Source organism: Salvelinus alpinus, chromosome 28 (assembly GCF_045679555.1).
Source record: "Salvelinus alpinus chromosome 28, SLU_Salpinus.1, whole genome shotgun sequence".
Lineage (NCBI taxonomy): Eukaryota > Metazoa > Chordata > Actinopteri > Salmoniformes > Salmonidae > Salvelinus > Salvelinus alpinus.
In genome coordinates, this window is record NC_092113.1 from 25,491,167 (window position 1) to 25,512,183 (window position 21,017).

At 43.9% G+C, this 21,017-nt stretch overlaps 1 protein-coding gene across 2 annotated transcripts in view; it reads right to left on the reverse strand.

Annotated features, from left to right (window-relative positions):
- The window catches only part of LOC139557488 (semaphorin-3F-like), a 57,308-nt gene that overhangs the window by 33,810 nt on the left and 2,481 nt on the right, over positions 1-21,017 (reverse strand). The window contains exons 3-17 of one of the 2 annotated variants that reach the window (XM_071372378.1): positions 17,091-17,251; positions 12,514-12,576; positions 12,226-12,345; positions 11,929-12,022; positions 11,687-11,806; positions 10,389-10,534; positions 10,094-10,208; positions 9,924-9,993; positions 9,573-9,717; positions 8,952-9,174; positions 8,766-8,854; positions 8,597-8,638; positions 8,238-8,395; positions 8,027-8,094; positions 7,762-7,889 (exon numbers count right to left, since the gene is read on the reverse strand). In XM_071372378.1, coding sequence (XP_071228479.1) covers positions 7,762-7,889; positions 8,027-8,094; positions 8,238-8,395; positions 8,597-8,638; positions 8,766-8,854; positions 8,952-9,174; positions 9,573-9,717; positions 9,924-9,993; positions 10,094-10,208; positions 10,389-10,534; positions 11,687-11,806; positions 11,929-12,022; positions 12,226-12,345; positions 12,514-12,576; positions 17,091-17,251 — 1,742 coding nt within the window. The remainder of the gene's footprint in view (positions 1-7,761; positions 7,890-8,026; positions 8,095-8,237; positions 8,396-8,596; positions 8,639-8,765; positions 8,855-8,951; positions 9,175-9,572; positions 9,718-9,923; positions 9,994-10,093; positions 10,209-10,388; positions 10,535-11,686; positions 11,807-11,928; positions 12,023-12,225; positions 12,346-12,513; positions 12,577-17,090; positions 17,252-21,017) is intronic. The other variant, XM_071372377.1, reaches the window with a different exon arrangement.

Here is a 21,017-nt window from a genome sequence, read left to right on the forward strand (position 1 = left end):
GAGAGAGTGTTATAGTAGTGAGGGAGAGAGAGTGTTATGGTAGTGAGGGGGAGAGAGAGTGCTATGGTAGTGAGGGGGAGAGAGAGTGTTATGGTAGTGAGGGAGAGAGAGTGTTATGGTAGTGAGAGGGAGAGAGAGTGCTATGGTAGTGAGGGGGAGAGAGAGTGCTATGGTAGTGAGGGGGAGAGAGAGTGTTATGGTAGTGAGGGGGGAGAGAGAGTGTTATGGTAGTGAGGGGGAGAGAGAGTGTTATGGTAGTGAGGGGGGAGAGTGTTCTGGTAATGAGGGGGGAGAGTGTTATAGTAGTGAGGGGGAGAGAGTGTTATGGTAGTGAGGGGGTGAGAGAGTGTTATGATAGTGAGGCGGAGAGAGAGTGTTATGGCAGTGAGGGGGAGAGAGAGTGTTATAGTAGTGAGGGGGAGGGAGTGTTATAGTAGTGAGGGAGAGAGAGTGTTATGGTAGTGAGGGGGCGAGAGAGTGTTATAGTAGTGAGGAGGAGAGAGTGTTATGGTAGTGAGGGGGAGAGAGAGTGTTATGGTAGTGAGGGGCAGAGAGTGTTATGGTAGTGAGGGGGAGAGAGAGTGTTATAGTAGTGAGGGGGAGAGAGTGTTATGGTAGTGAGGGGGAGAGAGAGTGTTATGGCAGTGAGGGGTAGAGAGAGTGTTATAGTAGTGAGGGGGAGAGAGAGTGTTATAGTAGTGAGGGGGAGAGAGAGTGTTATAGTAGTGAGGGAGAGAGTGTTATGGTAGTGAGGGGGAGAGAGAGTGCTATGGTAGTGAGGGGGAGAGAGAGTGTTATGGTAGTGAGGGGGGAGAGAGAGTGTTATGGTAGTGAGGGGGAGAGAGAGTGTTATGGTAGTGAGGGGGGGAGAGTGTTATGGTAATGAGGGGGGAGAGTGTTATAGTAGTGAGGGGGAGAGAGTGTTATGGTAGTGAGGGGGTGAGAGAGTGTTATGATAGTGAGGCGGAGAGAGAGTGTTATGGCAGTGAGGGGGAGAGAGAGTGTTATAGTAGTGAGGGGGAGAGAGTGTTATAGTAGTGAGGGAGAGAGAGTGTTATGGTAGTGAGGGGGAGAGAGAGTGTTATAGTAGTGAGGAGGAGAGAGTGTTATGGTAGTGAGGGGGAGAGAGAGTGTTATGGTAATGAGGGGGAGAGAGAGTGTTATGGTAGTGAGGGGGAGAGAGGGTGCTATGGTAGTGAGGGGGAGAGAGAGTGTTATAGTAGTGAGGGAGAGAGAGTGTTATGGTAGTGAGGGGGAGAGAGGGGGAGAGAGAGTGCTATGGTAGTGAGGGGGAGAGAGAGTGTTATAGTAGTGAGGGAGAGAGAGTGTTATGGTAGTGAGGGGGAGAGAGAGTGCTATGGTAGTGAGGGGGAGAGAGAGTGTTATGGTAGTGAGGGAGAGAGAGTGTTATGGTAGTGAGGGGGAGAGAGAGTGCTATGGTAGTGAGGGGGAGAGAGAGTGTTATGGTAGTGAGGGGGGAGAGAGTGTTATGGTAGTGAGGGGGAGAGAGAGTGTTATGGTAGTGAGGGGGGGAGAGTGTTATGGTAATGAGGGGGGAGAGTGTTATGGTAGTGAGGGGAAGAGAGTGTTATGGTAGTGAGGGGGAGAGAGAGTGTTATGGTCATGAGGGAGAGAGAGAGTGTTATGGTAGTGAGGGCGAGAGAGTGTTATGGTAGTGAGGCGGAGAGAGAGTGTTATAGTAGTGAGGGGGAGAGAGTGTTATGGTAGTGAGGGGGAGAGAGAGTGTTATGATAGTGAGGCGGAGAGAGAGTGTTATAGTAGTGAGGGGGAGAGAGTGTTATAGTAGTGAGGGGGAGAGAGTGTTATAGTAGTGAGGGGGAGAGAGAGTGTTATAGTAGTGAGGGGGAGAGAGTGTTATGGTAGTGAGGGGGAGAGAGAGTGTTATGGCAGTGAGGGGAAGAGATAGTGTTATGGTAGTGAGGGGGAGAGAGAGTGTTATGGTAGTGAGGGGGAGAGAGAGTGTTATGGTAGTGAGGGGGGAGAGAGAGTGTTATGGTAGTGAGGGGGAGAGAGAGTGTTATGGTAGTGAGGGGGGGAGAGTGTTATGGTAATGAGGGGGGAGAGTGTTATGGTATTGAGGGGAAGAGAGTGTTATGGTAGTGAGGGGGTGAAAGAGTGTTATGGTCATGAGGGAGAGAGAGAGTGTTATGGTAGTGAGGGCGAGAGAGTGTTATAGTAGTGAGGGGGCGAGAGTGTTATAGTAGTGAGGGGGAGAGAGTGTTATGGTAGTGAGGGGGAGAGAGAGTGTTATGGTAGTGAGGGGGGAGAGAGAGTGTTATGGTAGTGAGGGGAAGAGAGAGTGTTATGGCAGTGAGGGGGAGAGAGAGTGTTATGGTAGTGAGGGGGAGAGAGAGTGTTATGGTAGTGAGGGGGAGAGAGAGTGTTATGGTAGTGAGGGGGGAGAGAGAGTGTTATGGTAGTGAGGGGGAGAGAGAGTGTTATGGTAGTGAGGGGGGGAGAGTGTTATGGTAATGAGGGGGGAGAGTGTTATGGTATTGAGGGGAAGAGAGTGTAATGGTAGTGAGGGGGTGAAAGAGTGTTATGGTCATGAGGGAGAGAGAGATTGTTATGGTAGTGAGGGCGAGAGAGTGTTATAGTAGTGAGGGGGAGAGAGTGTTATAGTAGTGAGGGGGAGAGAGTGTTCTGGTAGTGAGGGGGAGAGAGAGTGTTCTGGTAGTGAGGGGGGAGAGAGAGTGTTATGGTAGTGAGGGGGAGAGAGAGTGTTATGGCAGTGAGGGGGAGAGAGAGTATTATGGTAGTGAGGGGGAGAGAGAGTGTTATGGTAGTGAGGGGGAGAGAGAGTGTTATGGTAGTGAGGGGGGAGAGAGAGTGTTATGGTAGTGAGGGGGAGAGAGAGTGTTATGGTAGTGAGGGAGAGAGAGTGTTATGGTAGTGAGGGGGAGAGAGAGTGTTATGGTCATGAGGGGGAGAGAGAGTGTTATGATAGTGAGGGAGAGAGAGTGTTATGGTAGTGAGGGGGAGAGAGTGTTATGGTCATGAGGGAGAGAGAGAGTGTTATAGTAGTGAGGGGGAGAGAGAGTGTTATGGTAGTGAGGGAGAGAGAGTGTTATGGTAGTGAGGGGGAGAGAGTGTTATGGTAGTGAGAGGGAGAGAGAGTGCTATGGTAGTGAGGGGGAGAGAGAGTGCTATGGTAGTGAGGGGGAGAGAGAGTGTTATGGTAGTGAGGGGGGAGAGAGAGTGTTATGGTAGTGAGGGGGAGAGAGAGTGTTATGGTAGTGAGGGGGGGAGAGTGTTATGGTAATGAGGGGGGAGAGTGTTATAGTAGTGAGGGGGAGAGAGTGTTATGGTAGTGAGGGGGTGAGAGAGTGTTATGATAGTGAGGCGGAGAGAGAGTGTTATGGCAGTGAGGGGGAGAGAGAGTGTTATAGTAGTGAGGGGGAGGGAGTGTTATAGTAGTGAGGGAGAGAGAGTGTTATGGTAGTGAGGGGGCGAGAGAGTGTTATAGTAGTGAGGAGGAGAGAGTGTTATGGTAGTGAGGGGGAGAGAGAGTGTTATGGTAGTGAGGGGGAGAGAGTTTTATGGTAGTGAGGGGGAGAGAGAGTGTTATAGTAGTGAGGGGGAGAGAGTGTTATGGTAGTGAGGGGGAGAGAGAGTGTTATGGCAGTGAGGGGGAGAGAGAGTGTTATAGTAGTGAGGGGGAGAGAGAGTGTTATAGTAGTGAGGGGGAGAGAGAGTGTTATAGTAGTGAGGGAGAGAGTGTTATGGTAGTGAGGGGGAGAGAGAGTGCTATGGTAGTGAGGGGGAGAGAGAGTGTTATGGTAGTGAGGGGGGAGAGAGAGTGTTATGGTAGTGAGGGGGAGAGAGAGTGTTATGGTAGTGAGGGGGGGAGAGTGTTATGGTAATGAGGGGGGAGAGTGTTATAGTAGTGAGGGGGAGAGAGTGTTATGGTAGTGAGGGGGTGAGAGAGTGTTATGATAGTGAGGGGGAGAGAGAGTGTTATAGTAGTGAGGAGGAGAGAGTGTTATGGTAGTGAGGGGGAGAGAGAGTGTTATGGTAATGAGGGGGAGAGAGAGTGTTATGGTAGTGAGGGGGAGAGAGAGTGCTATGGTAGTGAGGGGGAGAGAGAGTGTTATAGTAGTGAGGGAGAGAGAGTGTTATGGTAGTGAGGGGGAGAGAGGGGGAGAGAGTGCTATGGTAGTGAGGGGGAGAGAGAGTGTTATAGTAGTGAGGGAGAGAGAGTGTTATGGTAGTGAGGGGGAGAGAGAGTGCTATGGTAGTGAGGGGGAGAGAGAGTGTTATGGTAGTGAGGGAGAGAGAGTGTTATGGTAGTGAGGGGGAGAGAGAGTGCTATGGTAGTGAGGGGGAGAGAGAGTGTTATGGTAGTGAGGGGGGAGAGAGAGTGTTATGGTAGTGAGGGGGAGAGAGAGTGTTATGGTAGTGAGGGGGGGAGAGTGTTATGGTAATGAGGGGGTAGAGTGTTATGGTAGTGAGGGGAAGAGAGTGTTATGGTAGTGAGGGGGAGAGAGAGTGTTATGGTCATGAGGGAGAGAGAGAGTGTTATGGTAGTGAGGGCGAGAGAGTGTTATGGTAGTGAGGCGGAGAGAGAGTGTTATAGTAGTGAGGGGGAGAGAGTGTTATGGTAGTGAGGGGGAGAGAGAGTGTTATGATAGTGAGGCGGAGAGAGAGTGTTATAGTAGTGAGGGGGAGAGAGTGTTATAGTAGTGAGGGGGAGAGAGTGTTATAGTAGTGAGGGGGAGAGAGAGTGTTATAGTAGTGAGGGGGAGAGAGTGTTATGGTAGTGAGGGGGAGAGAGAGTGTTATGGCAGTGAGGGGAAGAGATAGTGTTATGGTAGTGAGGGGGAGAGAGAGTGTTATGGTAGTGAGGGGGAGAGAGAGTGTTATGGTAGTGAGGGGGGAGAGAGAGTGTTATGGTAGTGAGGAGGAGAGAGTGTTATGGTAGTGAGGGGGAGAGAGAGTGTTATGGTAATGAGGGGGAGAGAGAGTGTTATGGTAGTGAGGGGGAGAGAGAGTGTTATGGTAGTGAGGGGGAGAGAGAGTGTTATGGTAGTGAGGGGGGAGAGAGAGTGTTATGGTAGTGAGGGGGAGAGAGAGTGTTATGGCAGTGAGGGGGAGAGAGAGTGTTATGGTAGTGAGGGGGAGAGAGAGTGTTATGGTAGTGAGGGGGAGAGAGAGTGTTATGGTAGTGAGGGGGGAGAGAGAGTGTTATGGTAGTGAGGGGGAGAGAGAGTGTTATGGTAGTGAGGGAGAGAGAGTGTTATGGTAGTGAGGGGGAGAGAGAGTGTTATGGTCATGAGGGGGAGAGAGAGTGTTATGATAGTGAGGGAGAGAGAGTGTTATGGTAGTGAGGGGGAGAGAGTGTTATGGTCATGAGGGAGAGAGAGAGTGTTATAGTAGTGAGGGGGAGAGAGAGTGTTATGGTAGTGAGGGAGAGAGAGTGTTATGGTAGTGAGGGGGAGAGAGTGTTATGGTCATGAGGGAGAGAGAGAGTGTTATGGTCATGATGGGGAGAGAGAGTGTTATGGTAGTGAGGGTGTGAACAAGGTCCAAATGTGCCTCATTTGTATTTCAAAAGTGAACGCCTATTGCTTTATAGATATTTTCCATTACTTGTTGATATACACTGAGTGCACAAAACATTAGGAACACCTTCCTAATATTGAGTTGTACCTCCCTTTTGCCTTCAGAACAGCCTCAATTAATCGGTGCATGATCTCTACAAGGTGTCGAAAGCGTTCCACAGGGATGCTGGTCCATGTTGACTCCAATGCTTCCCACAGTCAGTTGTGTAAAGTACTTAAGTAAAAAATAATTGAAAGTACTACTTAAGTAGTTTTTTGGGGCATCTGTACAGTACTTTACTTTACTATTTATATTTTTACATCTTTTACTCGTTACATTTTGAATGCTTAGCATGACAGGAAAATGGTCCAATTCACACACTTATCAAGAGAACATCCCTGGTCATCCCTACTGTCTCTGATCTGGCAGACTCACTAAACACATGCTTCGTTTGTAAAGGATGTCTGAGTGTTGGAGTGTGCCCCTGGCTCTCTGTAAATGAAATAAAAAACTAGAAAATGGTGCAGTCTGGTTTGCTTAATATAGGGAATTTTAAACGATTTATACTTTTACTTTTGATACTTAAGTATATTTTAGCAATTACATTTACTTTTGATACTTAAAACCAAATACTTTTAGACTTTTGCTCAAGTAGTATTTTACTGGGTGACTTTCAATTTTACTTGAGTCATTTTCTATGAAGGTATCTTTACTTTTACTCAAGTATGACAATTGGGTACTTTTTCCACCACTGCCCACAGTTGTGTCAAGTTGGCAGGATGTCCTTTGGGGGGTGGACCATTCTTAATACACACAGTCCATAGGAGCAGACAACGGATATCAAGGATCTAGAAAGATTCTGTATGGAGGAATGGTCAAATATCTAAGATCCCTCTTTGATCCCTCCAGTCTCATAACATTTTGAAAAACACCTCAGTGCAGTTATCCTCGAGAGGTGAGGTATTGAAAGATATTGAAAACAAGGGTGGCAAAAATTTTGACCCCTATCTTTTTGAGAGAAAAAAATCTCTCTATGTGAGCAATTATATTTGTACAAAATAATATAATCCCCCCCCCCAAAAAATTGTTTTTGCTGAGTGTACAAAACATTAAGAACACCTGCTCTTTCCATGCCAGACTGTCCAGGGGAATGCAGAGAAAAGCTATGATCCCTTATTGATGTCACTTAAATCTGTTAAATCCACAGTGTAGATGAAGGGGAGGAGATAAGTTAAATAATGATTTTTAAGCATTGAGACAATTGAGACATTCAGAGGGTGAATGGGGAGGACAAAATATTTAAGTCCCTTTAAATGGGGTACGGTAGTAGGTGCCAGGCACACCGGTTTCTGTCAAGAACTGCAACGCTGCTGGATTTTTCAGGCTCAACAGTTTCCCGTGTGTATCAGGAATGGTCCACCACCCAAAGGACATCCAGCCAACTTGACACAACTGTGGACATGGGCCAGCATCCCTGTGGAACGTTTTTGACACCTTGTAGAGTCCTGTTGAGCGTGAAAAACCTGGCAGTGTTGCAGTTCTTGACACACTCAAATTATTGCGCCTGGCACCTACTAGCATACCCCGTTTCAAGGCACTTAAATATTTTGTCTTACCTATTCATCCTCTGAATGGCACACTTACACAATCCATGTCACAATTGTCTGCAACTGCAACGCTGCTGGGTTTTTCACACTCTAAAGTTTTCTGTGGGTTTCAAGAATGGACCACCAACCAACCAAAGGACATCAGGCCAACTTAACATAACTGTTGAAATGGGGTGGGGGTGGCGGTGGTGCATCTCAATATTAGGAAGGTGTTCCTAATGTTTGGTATACTCAGTGTAAATGTGATCTGGCACCCCAATGGTGGAACAAACTCCCTCACGACGCCAGGTCAGCGGAGTCAATCACCACCTTCCGGAGACACCTGAAACCCCACCTCTTTAAGGAATACCTAGGATAGGATAAAGTAATCCTTCTAACCCCCCCCCCCCCTTAAAAGAGTTAGATGCACTATTGTAAAGTGGTTGTTCCACTGGATATCATAAGGTGAATGCACCAATTTGTAAGTCGCTCTGGATAAGAGCGTCTGCTAAATGACTTAAATGTAAATGTAAATGTGATCTGAATTTGGTATTTGAATAATACGGGTTGCTTTTCAAAGAGCAGAAATAGAAACCTATATGTTCTTCCTTACCACTTTCCTTCTTCCTCCCCTTTGATAGAGCCACTTGACTGTGGCCTGAGGAGAGCGAGACTGACACTCCAGAAATGTACTGCTCCCCTCCACACCAAATTGGACTGTCTCTCTCAAACGCTTTTCCACTGAAGGAGGGGAGGATGTTCGGAGGAGGGGGGAGGGAGATTATTTTAAATGCCAGTTCCTTGCACATTTTTTAAATTATTAAATGATTTGAATGTGTGTCACTCTGAATTCTGAAGATTAAAGTGTCTTGACTAACCTTTGGCATTGAAGCCCCTGCACTGTCGCAGTGGATCACCATGTTTCACATCCTGCCTTCGGCTCCTCCTGGGTAACAGAGAGAGAGAGCAGGGTTCATCGAAAACATTTCACAAGTACAGACACAGTAAAGAAGACTTATAATGTATCATGACACCCCTTCCACTGTTAGTTGCTAGATGACATGTTGTGGTGTGTGTTGTGGTCCTGACCTCTTGGTGGCGGGGGTGAAAGCGGAGCAGCTCTCCCCATCCCAGGCGCAGTAAGGGTCCCGTGCCAGACAGCAGTCGGAGCAGGCCCTCCCGTACACCCCACAGCGGTGGAGAGACACCTGGGTTAGCCCCGCCTCTGATGACACATACAGCTGTTGCTATAATGACAATGAAAACAAGAGGTCAGTATCAACAATATCTCTCTAGTATTTCCTGTTGATTAACAAAGAGAGAGTTTGGGGGATTGGAAATGATGCAGACATTTACGTTGATAGAAGCCACAATCTATCTGCAATATTAAAGCTGATCTACCCCCTAAAAATGTTTACAAATAAAAGGAAATCAAGAGTTCAGATTACCCTTTTAGATGATATCTTCATTGTTTTGACAGCAGCATGTGTCTGTAATTAAATGTAATGTCTCACATCAGGATCTACAGAGCACAACCATTGAATGAATGTCCAAGGACAGTGGTTGGAGACTTTTGCTATAACTTAAACAATATTTGGATAATCATTATAGGCATACCCTGAAAACCTCCACTTCCTCCAGGGTGAGCTCCTCCATGGTGCTCGGGTCCTTAGGTAAAACTATGACCTTTTGGACAGTGCCACGATCTGGAACAAGAATTTGGACAAAATACAAAATGTGAAATTCGAACAAGCAATGAAGTCCTTCAGTCAGCCAATTGCCCTGGGACGGAGAGCCTCTCACCTGTGCCCAGGAAGAGCACCTCGTATCGGGCGTCTACGGCGTCCACCTGATCCACCACCAGGGCAGTGAAGCGGTAGTCCACACCAGTCCTCACCACCAGGGGGCGACGGTGGATAGGGTACACAGGGTGGTACATGAGGGGATGGGCTCGCATAAAGTTCACTGCCTCGTCTGAGAAGTCCTTAGAGGTACGAATACCTGGAGTAAATGTTCCTCCTGGACACTAGGGGGAGTAAGAGAGGGATTGTATATTTTTGAGTAACAAAAAGAGAAAGAGAAAGAGAGAGAGAGAGAGAAGGGGTTGACAGAAGAAGGTCAGCCAGGGCTGGAGGCGTACAGAGTAGAGGGGGAGGAGGGAGCAGTGTACTGGAAGAGAGAGAGAGAGAGAGAGAGAGAGAGAGAGAGAGAGAGAGAGAGAGAGAGAGAGAGAGAGAGAGAGAGAGAGAGAGAGAGAGAGAGAGAGAGAGAGAGAGAGAGAGAGAGAGAGAGAGAGAGAGAGAGAGAGAGCGAGAGAGAGAGAGAGAGTAAGCAATACATTGTATGAATCGACAGAGGTGAGGATCACTTGAATTTGTGTGTAAAGTATTGATTGTTTGCAGTGAGTAACTGGTCTAAACCTACTGTGCCAGGGCGAGGGTAGGGAATCTTGCCCGTGTAAACTGTCCACTGGTAGTTATGACCATGTTTGTGGGAGAAGGGTCCATTGAAGACGTTGCGGATGTCAGCCATGGAGTACACGCAGACTGCTGAACCCTTGAACACAGAGCTGGGAGGGAAAGAAGGGAAAAGAATGAGTAATCCAGTAAGCATCAACCAGGGAAGTGGAGGAAAGAGGAGAGAGGTAAACCTACAGCTGCTATATGAAAGTACAAAACCATGAAGCAGTGACAGCAGGATGGGTATAGACAGAAGGGGACTGGAGAAAGGGGAAGTATAAAAGGTGATGTAAGAAGGATATAATGATGACCTTACCCAGCAGTAGTGAACAGGGCATAGATCACAGGGTTGCGTTCATCTTGCGTGGGCTGGATGAAAACATCCCCTGGAAGACAGAAAATTACCTTCCTGCAGATGAGAGACTCAGACCCATAGACTAATAATAACTAATGATCTAGTAAATCTTTCATTGAGGTCTGTCTCACTCAGTTCATCGAATGAGGTCTCCACCCCATCCTCTCCGATCACAGAGCAGATGAGTCGGGCTTTCAGGAAGCTGGTCCATCTGTTGACCAGGGACTTCTGACCCCCTTCGTCATCCTGGGATGAGGGAAGAGAAGGAAAGGAAGTAACATAAAGGTAAGGTAAAGAGTTAAGGGAAGTGTATCACGGTATAATACAGATTTTTACCCTGAAGCATTTAGCCATAAATTATCCACTATGACTGCCATTCAGAATATGTTTATGTCTGGAGGAGAGTATGAACATTTGAACTCTCACCAGACACACTCGTCCCACTCTGGCCAGGACACTGGGGCTGGACCCTCCCCCTGCATCCAAACTCTTCTCCCGGAAGAAGAAGTAGAGTTTGTCATCATTCCTCTCTGCACTGTCAGGTATCTGTTGAATCTGAATAAACACAGGCTCTGAGAGAGAGAGAGAGAGAGAGAGACAAGAGGACAACAGCACAATTAGACCCAACCAAATCATGAGAAAACAAAAAGATAATTACTTGACACATTGGAAAGAATTAACAAAAAAACAGAGCAAACTAGAATGCTATTTGGCCCTAAACAGAGAGTACACAGTGGCAGAATACCTGACCACTGTGACTGACCCAAACTTAAGGAAAGCTTTGACTATGTACAGACTCAGTGAGCATAGCCTTGCTATTGAGAAAGGCCGCCGTAGGCAGACATGGCTCTCAAGAGAAGACAGGCTATGTGCACACTGCCCACAAAATGAGGTGGAAACTGAGCTGCACTTCCTAACCTCCTGCCCAATGTATGACCATATTAGAGAGACATATTTCCCTCAGATTACACAGATCCACAAGGAATTCGAAAACAAATCCAATTTTGATAAACTCCCATATCTACTGGGTGAAATTCCACAGTGTGCCATCACAGCAGCAAGATTTGTGACCTGTTGCCACAAGAAAAGGGCAACCAGTGAAGAACAAACACCACTGTAAATACAACCCATATTTATGTTTATTTATTTTAACTTGTGTGCTTTAACCATTTGTACATTGTTACAACACTGCATATATATAATATGACATTTGTAATGTCTTTATTGTTTTGAAACTTCTGTATGTGTAATGTTTACTGTTCATTTTTATTGTTTATTTGACTTTTGTATATTACCTACCTCACTTGCTTTGGCAATGTTAACACATGTTTCCCATGCCAATAAAGCCCCTTGAATTGAATTGAATTGAATTGAATTGAATTGAGAGAGAGAGAGAGAGAGAGAGAGAGAGAGAGAGAGAGAGAGAGAGAGAGAGAGAGAGAGAGAGACAGAGAGAGACGGAGAGAGAGGGAGAGAGAGAGAGAGACAGAGAGAGAGAGAGAGAGAGAGAGATAGAGAGAGAGAGAGAGAGAGAGAGAGAGAGAGAAAGAGCGAGAGGTGTGAGTGATGAAAGAAAGAGAAACTTGCAGTTGTTCTCAGAATTCATTAGCAACAGTTTGCCAATTATTCTTATATCTGTATCCGGCTAGAAGGACCATGAAATAACACCTCTTTCGGAGTCCATCCTTACAAAGTGGTGCTCTTTTTCAGGTGTAGTAACTCACCATTGAGCCACCTGGAGTCATACTGCTCTGTCCTGACTGCTGTTCTGCCCCCCATGGTCCTGAAGAGGGCTGGGTCTGTCCCCATGAAGTCGACATGAACACCTGCATACAGATTCCCATCTGAAGAGGAGAAGGAGAGAGAGGTGGAGAGGAGAGGTTAGGAAAAAGTGAAAGTGAGAGGACCTGTTGTTTTCAGTTTTGGGAAGTCTACTAAGTGTATTCATAAGTGAGGTGAAACGTACTGATAAGAGCAGCAATGTTCTCCTGGAAAGGATCGTAGGAACATTTGCCCTTCCCTGATTCTAGAAATCCAGGAACCAGTCTGAACACATAATCCTGGAAAGAGAGGGACCAGAAAAGCCAGATAAGGATCAAATGTAATGAAATGACAAAAGTATATAGAGAAATAGAGCTCAGATCTGTGGCCTAGTTTTAAGTACTAGAGTGTTTAGTAATCCGGGCTGCTGGGCCTAAATATACACAGATATGCTGCAGTTGAATGTCTTTTAGAATGATTTTGGGCATATTGAACCTTTCACCTCTGCCTTCCAGCCTCTGTTGATGAAGGTGCAGATGGGTTGGTAGGCTCCGGTCCCACAGGTGTACAGGTGGGTGCGGTTCCATGGCTCTATCATACGCACAAAATTTGCACACTCACCCTGGTGTGTGTACACAGATATGGGAATGTTATCAATTGTTGTTGAATTTAAAAAAAACAAGGCTATCTCTTTCAAAACTGTGAAATAGACCCATGAAAGTGGGACATCATTAGTTCATCCTGTAAGGAGAGAGGCCAGGCGTCTTTCACGAAGACAAGTTATTCTCACCTGTCCTCCTTTTCCTGTCATCCGACACTCCCCTTTTCTCTTGTCAGAGGCTGGCCAATGGATCTGTCAGGGAAAGACCACAAAACAAAAAATTCTACCACACACAGTAAAATAGCATTTTACTTGAGGTCTCTTTACTACCACATTAAATGACCACATTAAATGACCACATTAAACTACCACATTTTACTACCACATTTTACTACCACATTAAACTTTCACATTTAACTACCACATTTTACTACCACATTTTACCACCACATTAATATAATATAATATAATTTCATGAAATCACAAGTCCAATACAGCAAATGAAAGATAAACATCTTGTGAATCCAGCCAACATGTCCGATTTTTAAAATGTTTTACAGCGAAAACACAACATATATTTATGTTAGCTCACCACCATATCCCAAAAAACACAGCCATTTTTTCACAGCAAAGATAGCTTTCACAAAACCCACAAATAGAGATAAAATTAATCACTAACCTTTGAACAACTTCATCAGATGACAGTCATATGACATCATGTTATACAATACATTTATGTTTTGTTCGATTATGTGCATATTTATAGCCACAAATCGTGGTTTTACATTGGCGCCATATTCAGAAATGGCTCCAAAATAGCCAGAATAATTACAGAGAGCAACGTGAAATACAGAAATACTCATCATAAAACTTTGATGAAAAATACATGTTGTACATATAATTAAAGATAAACATCTTGTGAATCCAGCCAACATGTCCGATTTTTTAAAATGTTTTACAGCGAAAACACAACATATATTTATGTTAGCTCACCACAATATCCAAAAAACACACCGCCATTTTTTCACAGCAAAGATAGCTTTCACAAAACTCACAAATAGAGATAAAATTAATCACTAACCTTTGAACAACTTCATCAGATGACAGTCATATGACATCATGTTATACAAAACATTTATGTTTTGTTCGATTATGTGCATATTTATAGCCACAAATCGTGGTTTTACATTGGCGCCATGTTCAGAAATGGCTCCAAAATAGCGAAAGTAATTACAGATAGCCACGTGAAATACAGAAATACTCATCATAAACTTTGATGAAAGATACATGTTTAACATATAATTAAAGATACATTGGTTCTTAATGCAACCGCTGTGTTAGATTTAAAAAATAACTTTAGTAAAAAGCACAGCATGCAATAATCTGAGACAGCGCTCAGCCATTCTCCGCCATGTTGGAGTCAACAGAAATACGAAATGACATCATAAATATTCCCTTACCTTTGATGATCTTTCATCAGAATGCAGTGCCAGGAATCCTAGTTCCACAATAAATCGTTTTTTTGTTTTATAATGTCCATTACTTCTGTCGAATTAGCAACTTTGGCTAGCATGTGTAGTTCACGTGTCCATAGAACTTTACGCTAATGAACAAAAACTTCAAAAAGTGATATTACAAATCAAATAAACTGGTCAAACTCAGTTGAGAATCAATCTTCAGGATGTTTTTCTCATATATATCCAATAACGTCCCAGACGGAGCATTTCTTCATATCTATATAACCGATAGCATGGAAGGACATCACATGCGTAGTGTGCGTGGCCAAGAACTGGCAATATGCCTGACCAGTCACTCCAATGGCTCTCATCCGGTCCCACATCAAGCTATACGCTTCATTCCACGTTCTACTGCCTGTAGTGGAAGGCGTATGAAGTGCATACAGATCCATAAATATAGGAGAATTGAATAGGCGATGCCTTTCACAGCGACCCATTTCAGAATTTTCACTTCCTGTTTGGAAGTTTGCCTGCCATATGAGTTCTGTTTTACTCACAGATATAATTCAAACAGTTTTAGAAACTTCAGAGTGTTTTCTATCCAATAGTAATAATAATATGCATATCATATGATCTAGGACAGAGTACGAGGCCGTTTAATTTGGGCACCAATTCATCCAAAAGTGAAAATGTCGCCCCCTATCCCTAATTAAACTACCACACTAAACTACCACATTTTACTACCCCATTAAACTACCACATTAAACTTCACATTAAACTACCACATTTTACTACCACATTTAACTTCCACATGAAACGACCACATTTTACTACCACATTTTACTACCACATTTTACTACCACATTAAACTACACATTAAACTACCACATTTTACTACCCCATTAAACTACCACATTAAACTAATACATTTTACGACCACATTTAACCTTTTCTCAATCTAGGGGGTGCTGTTTCCACTTTGGAAAATATCGTCTCCAAATTAAACTGCCTCATACTCAATTGTTGCTCGTACAATATGCATATTATTATTACTATTGGATAGAAAACAATCTCTAGTTTCTAAAACCGTTTGAATTATGTCTGTGGGTGAACCAGAACTCTTTCTGCAGCGAAATCCATGACAGGAACTGCGAAGGTCTGAAAACGAGGCTCTGTTCTCAGATCAGTTTAAAGCTCTGTATGTATCCTATGGGTCGACATGAACTGCACCCGCCTTCCCCTGGATGTCAGTAACCAATGAGAAGTGGAATGGAGTTTCTACGTAGTTCTCAGACATTATAAAAGGCCAAGGAACGAAGAGAGCTCTCTTTTCGACATTCGTCATTACGCAAAGCAAGACCTCAGGATGGCATTTTGAAACGCTCAGTTATCGTCCTTAGATATATCCGTCTGTAATTTAATTCGATATAGGTTTTAGAAACATCATAACGAAGTTATTTTAAACCGACTTATATCAGTTTATGCGAGTATATTGCTATTTTCGGAATTTCCTTAGTATTGCCTTTTGAGGATTTGGGCATGTTGTGGCCACATAGCTATTGTTAGCTGCTAATTCCGAAGTTGAAGACGACGTTTTACAACCAAGCAACGATTCTTTTGGACAAAGGACACCTTGCCCAAGATTCTGATGGAAGCTCGTCCAAAAGTAAGAGCTATTTATGATGTTATTCCGTATTTATGTGGAAAAATGTAAACGGATTTGTCCGCCATTATTGCGGTACTAGTCTGGCTGTAACGCACACTGTATGTCTAGTAACGTTAATTTTAAAAATCTAACTCAGCGGTTGCATTAATAACTAATGCATCTTTCATTTGCTGTCCAACCTGTATTTTTTTGTCAATCTAATCGATAAATAATCGTAAACTTAGGTGCCTTTCCAAGATGGCGCCGGCCAGAATGCATGACCTGTTGCCACTGATCACATTGTATAACCACGATTTGTGCTGCTAAATATGCACATTTTCGAACAAAACCTATATGCATTGTGTAATATGATGTTACAGGACTGTCATCTGACGAAGTATATCAAGGTTAGTCAAAAATGATATATCTTTTGCTGTATTGTTACGATCGCTAACCTGTGCTGCTGGTAAATTGCTTGTGTTTCTGGCTATTGTGCTAAGCTAATATAATGCTATATCGTGTTTTCGCTGTAAAACACTTAAAAAATCTGACATATTGGCTGGATTCACAAGATGTTGGGCTTTCATTTGCTGTACGCTGTGTATTTTTCAGAAATGTTTTAAGATGAGTAATTAGGTATTTGACGTTGGTCTCTGTAATTATTCTGGCAGCTTCGGCACTATTTCAGATTGCAGCTGCAATGTAGAACTGTGATTTATACCTGAAATATGCACATTTTTCTAAAAAAACATATGCTATACAATAAATATGTTATCAGACTGTCATCTTATGAAGTTGTTTCTTGGTTAGTGGCTATATATATCTTTATTTGGTCGAAATTGTGATAGCTACTCATGCAGGAAAAAAATGGTGGAAAACAAAAGTTGGGTCTTTTGCTATCGTGGTTAGCTAATAGATTTACATATTGTGTCTTCCCTGTAAAACATTTTAAAAATCAGAAATGATGGCTAGATTCACAAGATGTGTATCTTTCATCTGGTGTCTTGGACTTGTGGTTTAATGATATTTAGATGCTAGTATTTACTTGTGACGCTATGCTAGGCTATGCTAGTCAGCTTTTTTACTGTGGGGGGTGCTCCCGGATCCGGGATGCTGTGCAAGTAGAAGTTAACTACCACATTTTACTACCACATTAAACCACCACATTAAACTACCACATTTTACTACCCCATTAAACTACCACATTAAACTACCACATTTTACTACCACATTAAATTACCACATTAAACTACCACATTTTACTACACATTAAACTACCACATTTTACTACCCCATTAAACTACCACATTAAACTACCACATTTTACTACCAATTAAATTACCACATTAAACTACGACATTTTACTACACATTAAACTACCACATTTAACTTCCACATTTTACTACCACATTTTACTACCACATTTTACTACCACATTAAACTACCACATTAAACTACCACATTAAACTACCACATTTTACTACCACGTTTTACTACCACGTTAAATTAACACATTAAACTACCACATTTTACTACCACATTAAACTACCACACTAAACTACCACATTTTACTCTCACTTTAAACTACCACATTAAACTACCACATTTTGCCACCACATTAAACTTTCATAAAGGAGAGTTGTGTTTATGTGTGTTCTTCTTACAATGAGTGGCTCCTTGTTGACGTTGTGCATGTCCAGGGCCACCAGGTACTCCCGGCTGCCCAGGTAGAGACGGCCCTGGTCCTGATCCATCAGCAGGATGCGGTAATCGCTGGTGTTGAAGGAGAAGGAGAAGGGACGCGCTGCTCTGGTGTCCAACAACTCTGGGGACGAGAGAGACCCACCCGCCCACACACGCATAGACGCACACATGCATAGACACACGCACACAGAGACACAAACTTAGTGTAAATCATATGTAAAATAAGTTCTGTAGCACGAGAATGGTACAATTGTAATATTCAGCAGGGGGAGCCATAACTTCTTTCTGCTTATTTCTTTGAATCTGTCACATGACATTTCCCTGATAATGACTACAAGTGCATCATTTTTCACTCTCAGCAACACTTACTGAACATAGACTAACACCATCCTCAAAGTAAGAGAAAATGTGTGAATGACTAAATTTAACTTATCTCAGGACGTATTCCAGAAGCTTTTAAGAATTAAATATTTTATGTGTTCCAAGCTTCTGATTGAGTTTGTGGCATTGACTGAATGTACCGTGCCACTTTGTGGTTGTTATTGTAGGTCTCTGAGGACACAGTCAGATGAACTCGAAGTAAATGCTTTAAATCAGGTCTCTTCTTCATTCACCTCTCCCCGTATCAGGTCCTCATAATGACTTATTTTACTGGAGCTGCCCGCTTGGCCAGGTCTCCCTTGTAAAATAAGTATCTTGACCTTAACGGGAGGTATCTGGATAAATGAAGGTGAAATAAAACTGACCTATGTAGAATAGCTTTCAAACTCTTAAGTGCTATGATGTAATTACTAAGTAGCATACAAAACACAGATATCCCCATGTGGGACAGATGATAAATGTCTCATGGCATTTGGCAAAGGTTTGTGAACAAACATCAGCATGAAGTACACATATACTGTTTTAGCCTGGCCGGAGTAGGGATGTCTGTGTTTACATCAAAGTGCTCTGCCGTCTTCCTTTGAGGTGACTGTTTGTCTGAATACTGCTAACAGGATGCAGTCAATGTGCCGCTAAAACAAGCTGCTGCACAATCGGATCTGCACAGGATAACAAGCATCTCTGGCAAACCTCCGTCCACTTCATCCACTGGGGAAAGTGGACTGACAGCCTAGGCTAAAACTAGAAACGCCACACCCCTGGGCCCCTACACGGCTGCTCTCATCCTCTCCGTCATAAACAACGTCAGTTGGCACCATCTGATAAACAAACACATAATGTGTCATCATACCGCATTTGATTCAGGTAAACCAGTTCCAGACATGAAAGACATAAGAAAAATGTCCAGATCACACCATTTTAGTGTAATGTACAGTGAGTATACAAAACATTAAGAACACCTGCTCTTTCCATGACATAGACTGACTGAGTGAATCCAGGTGAACGATACGATCCCTTATTGATGCCACCTTTGAAATCCACTTCAATCAGCGTAGATGAAGGGGAGGAGACAGGTTTAAGAAGGATTTTTAAGCCTTGAGACAACTGAGACATGGACTGTGTATGTGTACCATTCAGAGAGTGAATAGGTAAGACAAAATATTTAAATGCCTTTGAACAGGGTATGGTAGTTGGTGCCAGGCACACCAGTTTGAGTGTGTCAAGAACTGCAACGCTGCTGGGTTTTTCAGGCTCAACAGTTTCCCGCGTGTATCAAGAATGGTCCACCAACCAAAGGACATCTAGCCAACTTGATACAACTGTGGGAAGCTATGTCGTCAACATGGGCCAGCATCCCTGTGGAACGCTTTCAACACCTTGTAGAGTCCATGCTATGACAAATTGACGTTGTTCTGAGGGAAAATGGAGGGGTGCAACTCAATATTAGAAAGGTGTTCTTAATGTTTGGTACACTTAGTATACGTAAGGAAAAGTGAGGCTTTAAATCATTGTCTCTATAATGCAGAAGACAACTTAAAATCCATATCCATACTCTAGGTCACTGGAATAACCTTTATTTAGTCCCTTCCTCTGACACAGTTCCCATCAACCAGGAAACATGAAGAGCATAGTCCCATCCACTTGGGAGCCAGGCCCAGCTAATCAGAATGAGTTTTTCTCCATAAAAGAGCTTTATTACAGACAGAAATACTCCTCAGTTTCATCAGCTGTCCAGGTGGCTGGTCTCAGACGATCCCGCAGGTGAATAAGCCCGATGTGGAGGTCCTGGATTGGTGTGGTTGCAAGTGGTCTGAGGTTGTGAGGCTGGTTGGACATACTCCCAAGTTCACTAAAACGACGTTGGAGGTGGCTTATGGTAGAGAAATTAACATTAAATTCTTCGGCAACAGCTCTGGTGGACATTCCTGCAGTCAGCATGCTCCCTAAAAACTTGAGACATCTGTGGCATTGTGTTGTGTGACAAAACTGCACATTTTAGAGTGGCCTTTTATTGTCCCCAGCACAAGGTGCACCTGTGTAATGATCATGCTGTATTATCAGCTTCTTGATATGCCACACCTGTGATTATCTTGGCAAAGGAGAAATGCTCACTAACAGGGATGTAAACAAATTTGTGCAAAGAATTTGAGAGAAATAAACTTTTCATACATATGGAACATTTCTGGGACCTTTTATCTCAGCTCATGAGACATGAGACCAACACTTTACATGTTGCGTTTATATTTTTGTTCAGTATAATTAACCATCTTGATCTGGCATGTCTCCAGTGGTCTTGTCCTTCTGTCCCACTTACCCAGTCCCAGTCCCAGTCCCAGTCACCCAGTCCCAGTCACCAGTCACCAGTCCCAGTCACCCAGTCCCAGTCCCAGTCATCCAGTCCCAGTCACCAAGTCCCAGTCCCAGTCACCCAGTCCCAGTCACCCAGTCACCCAGTCCCAGTCACCAAGTCCCAGTCCCAGTCACCCAGTCCCAGTCACCCAGTCCCAGTCCCAGTCCCAGTCACCCAGTCCCAGTCACCCAGTCCCAGTCACCCAGTCACCCAGTCCCAGTCACCAAGTCCCAGTCCCAGTCACCCAGTCCCAGTCCCAGTCCCAGTCCCAGTCCCAGTCCCAGTCCCAGTCCCAGTCCCAGTCCCAGTCCCAGTCCCAGTCACCAAGTCCCAGTCACCCAGTCCCAGTTCCAGTCACCCAGTCCCAGTCCCACTCACCCAGTCCCAGTCACCCAGTCCAGGTCGCACAGTCCCAGTCTGTCTCAAAATCAGTCAGATGCCCCCCCCCCGACAAAAAAATGCCTTATGGAACAAAGAGAGCAAACAATGAACAATCAATCTTTGGAATGACAGAAAACACAGAGCAGGGGATCACATCCCACTGTTCTGCCTATTCTTGGAAATGAGGAGATGATGATTGGGTTCTAGTGGTGGATTTGAATGACTACCAATACCAGTGAGCTCTTTACAGTGTTAACAGAGATTGGTTGCAGTCATTGTGGGACAGTCGCAGCAAGCAGATAATAAATCTAATATCATCCACAGCAATCCAAATCAATACAGTATCAAAGCAATTGAATATAATTCCATTTGGTTATATTACCACCAGTTACAGGCGTACCCTTACTTTTAGCAAACATTATGCAAACATTGGTGTGTGGGCTCAACTTTTGTGACATTCCCTACCACATTGCAACCAAGTAAACTAATACATACTTGAACTAAGGGTGCTAATTTCATAGCCTGAAAACAAACACAATGTTTTGCTAATCTGACCCTTAACACTAATCTCATTCAGCAAACAGCTTATACTCTCAGTGCTGTACAGACTTCTTTATACATAAACGCTTCATAAGCACTTTCATAAGCACTTCATAAGCACTATAAGCACTTCATAAGCACTACATACATTTTTCACAGATCATCTATAAGCGTATGTCATGCTCTAAATGGTGTATAAAGGATGACATAACCATTCCCACTTCAGGGTGAATTG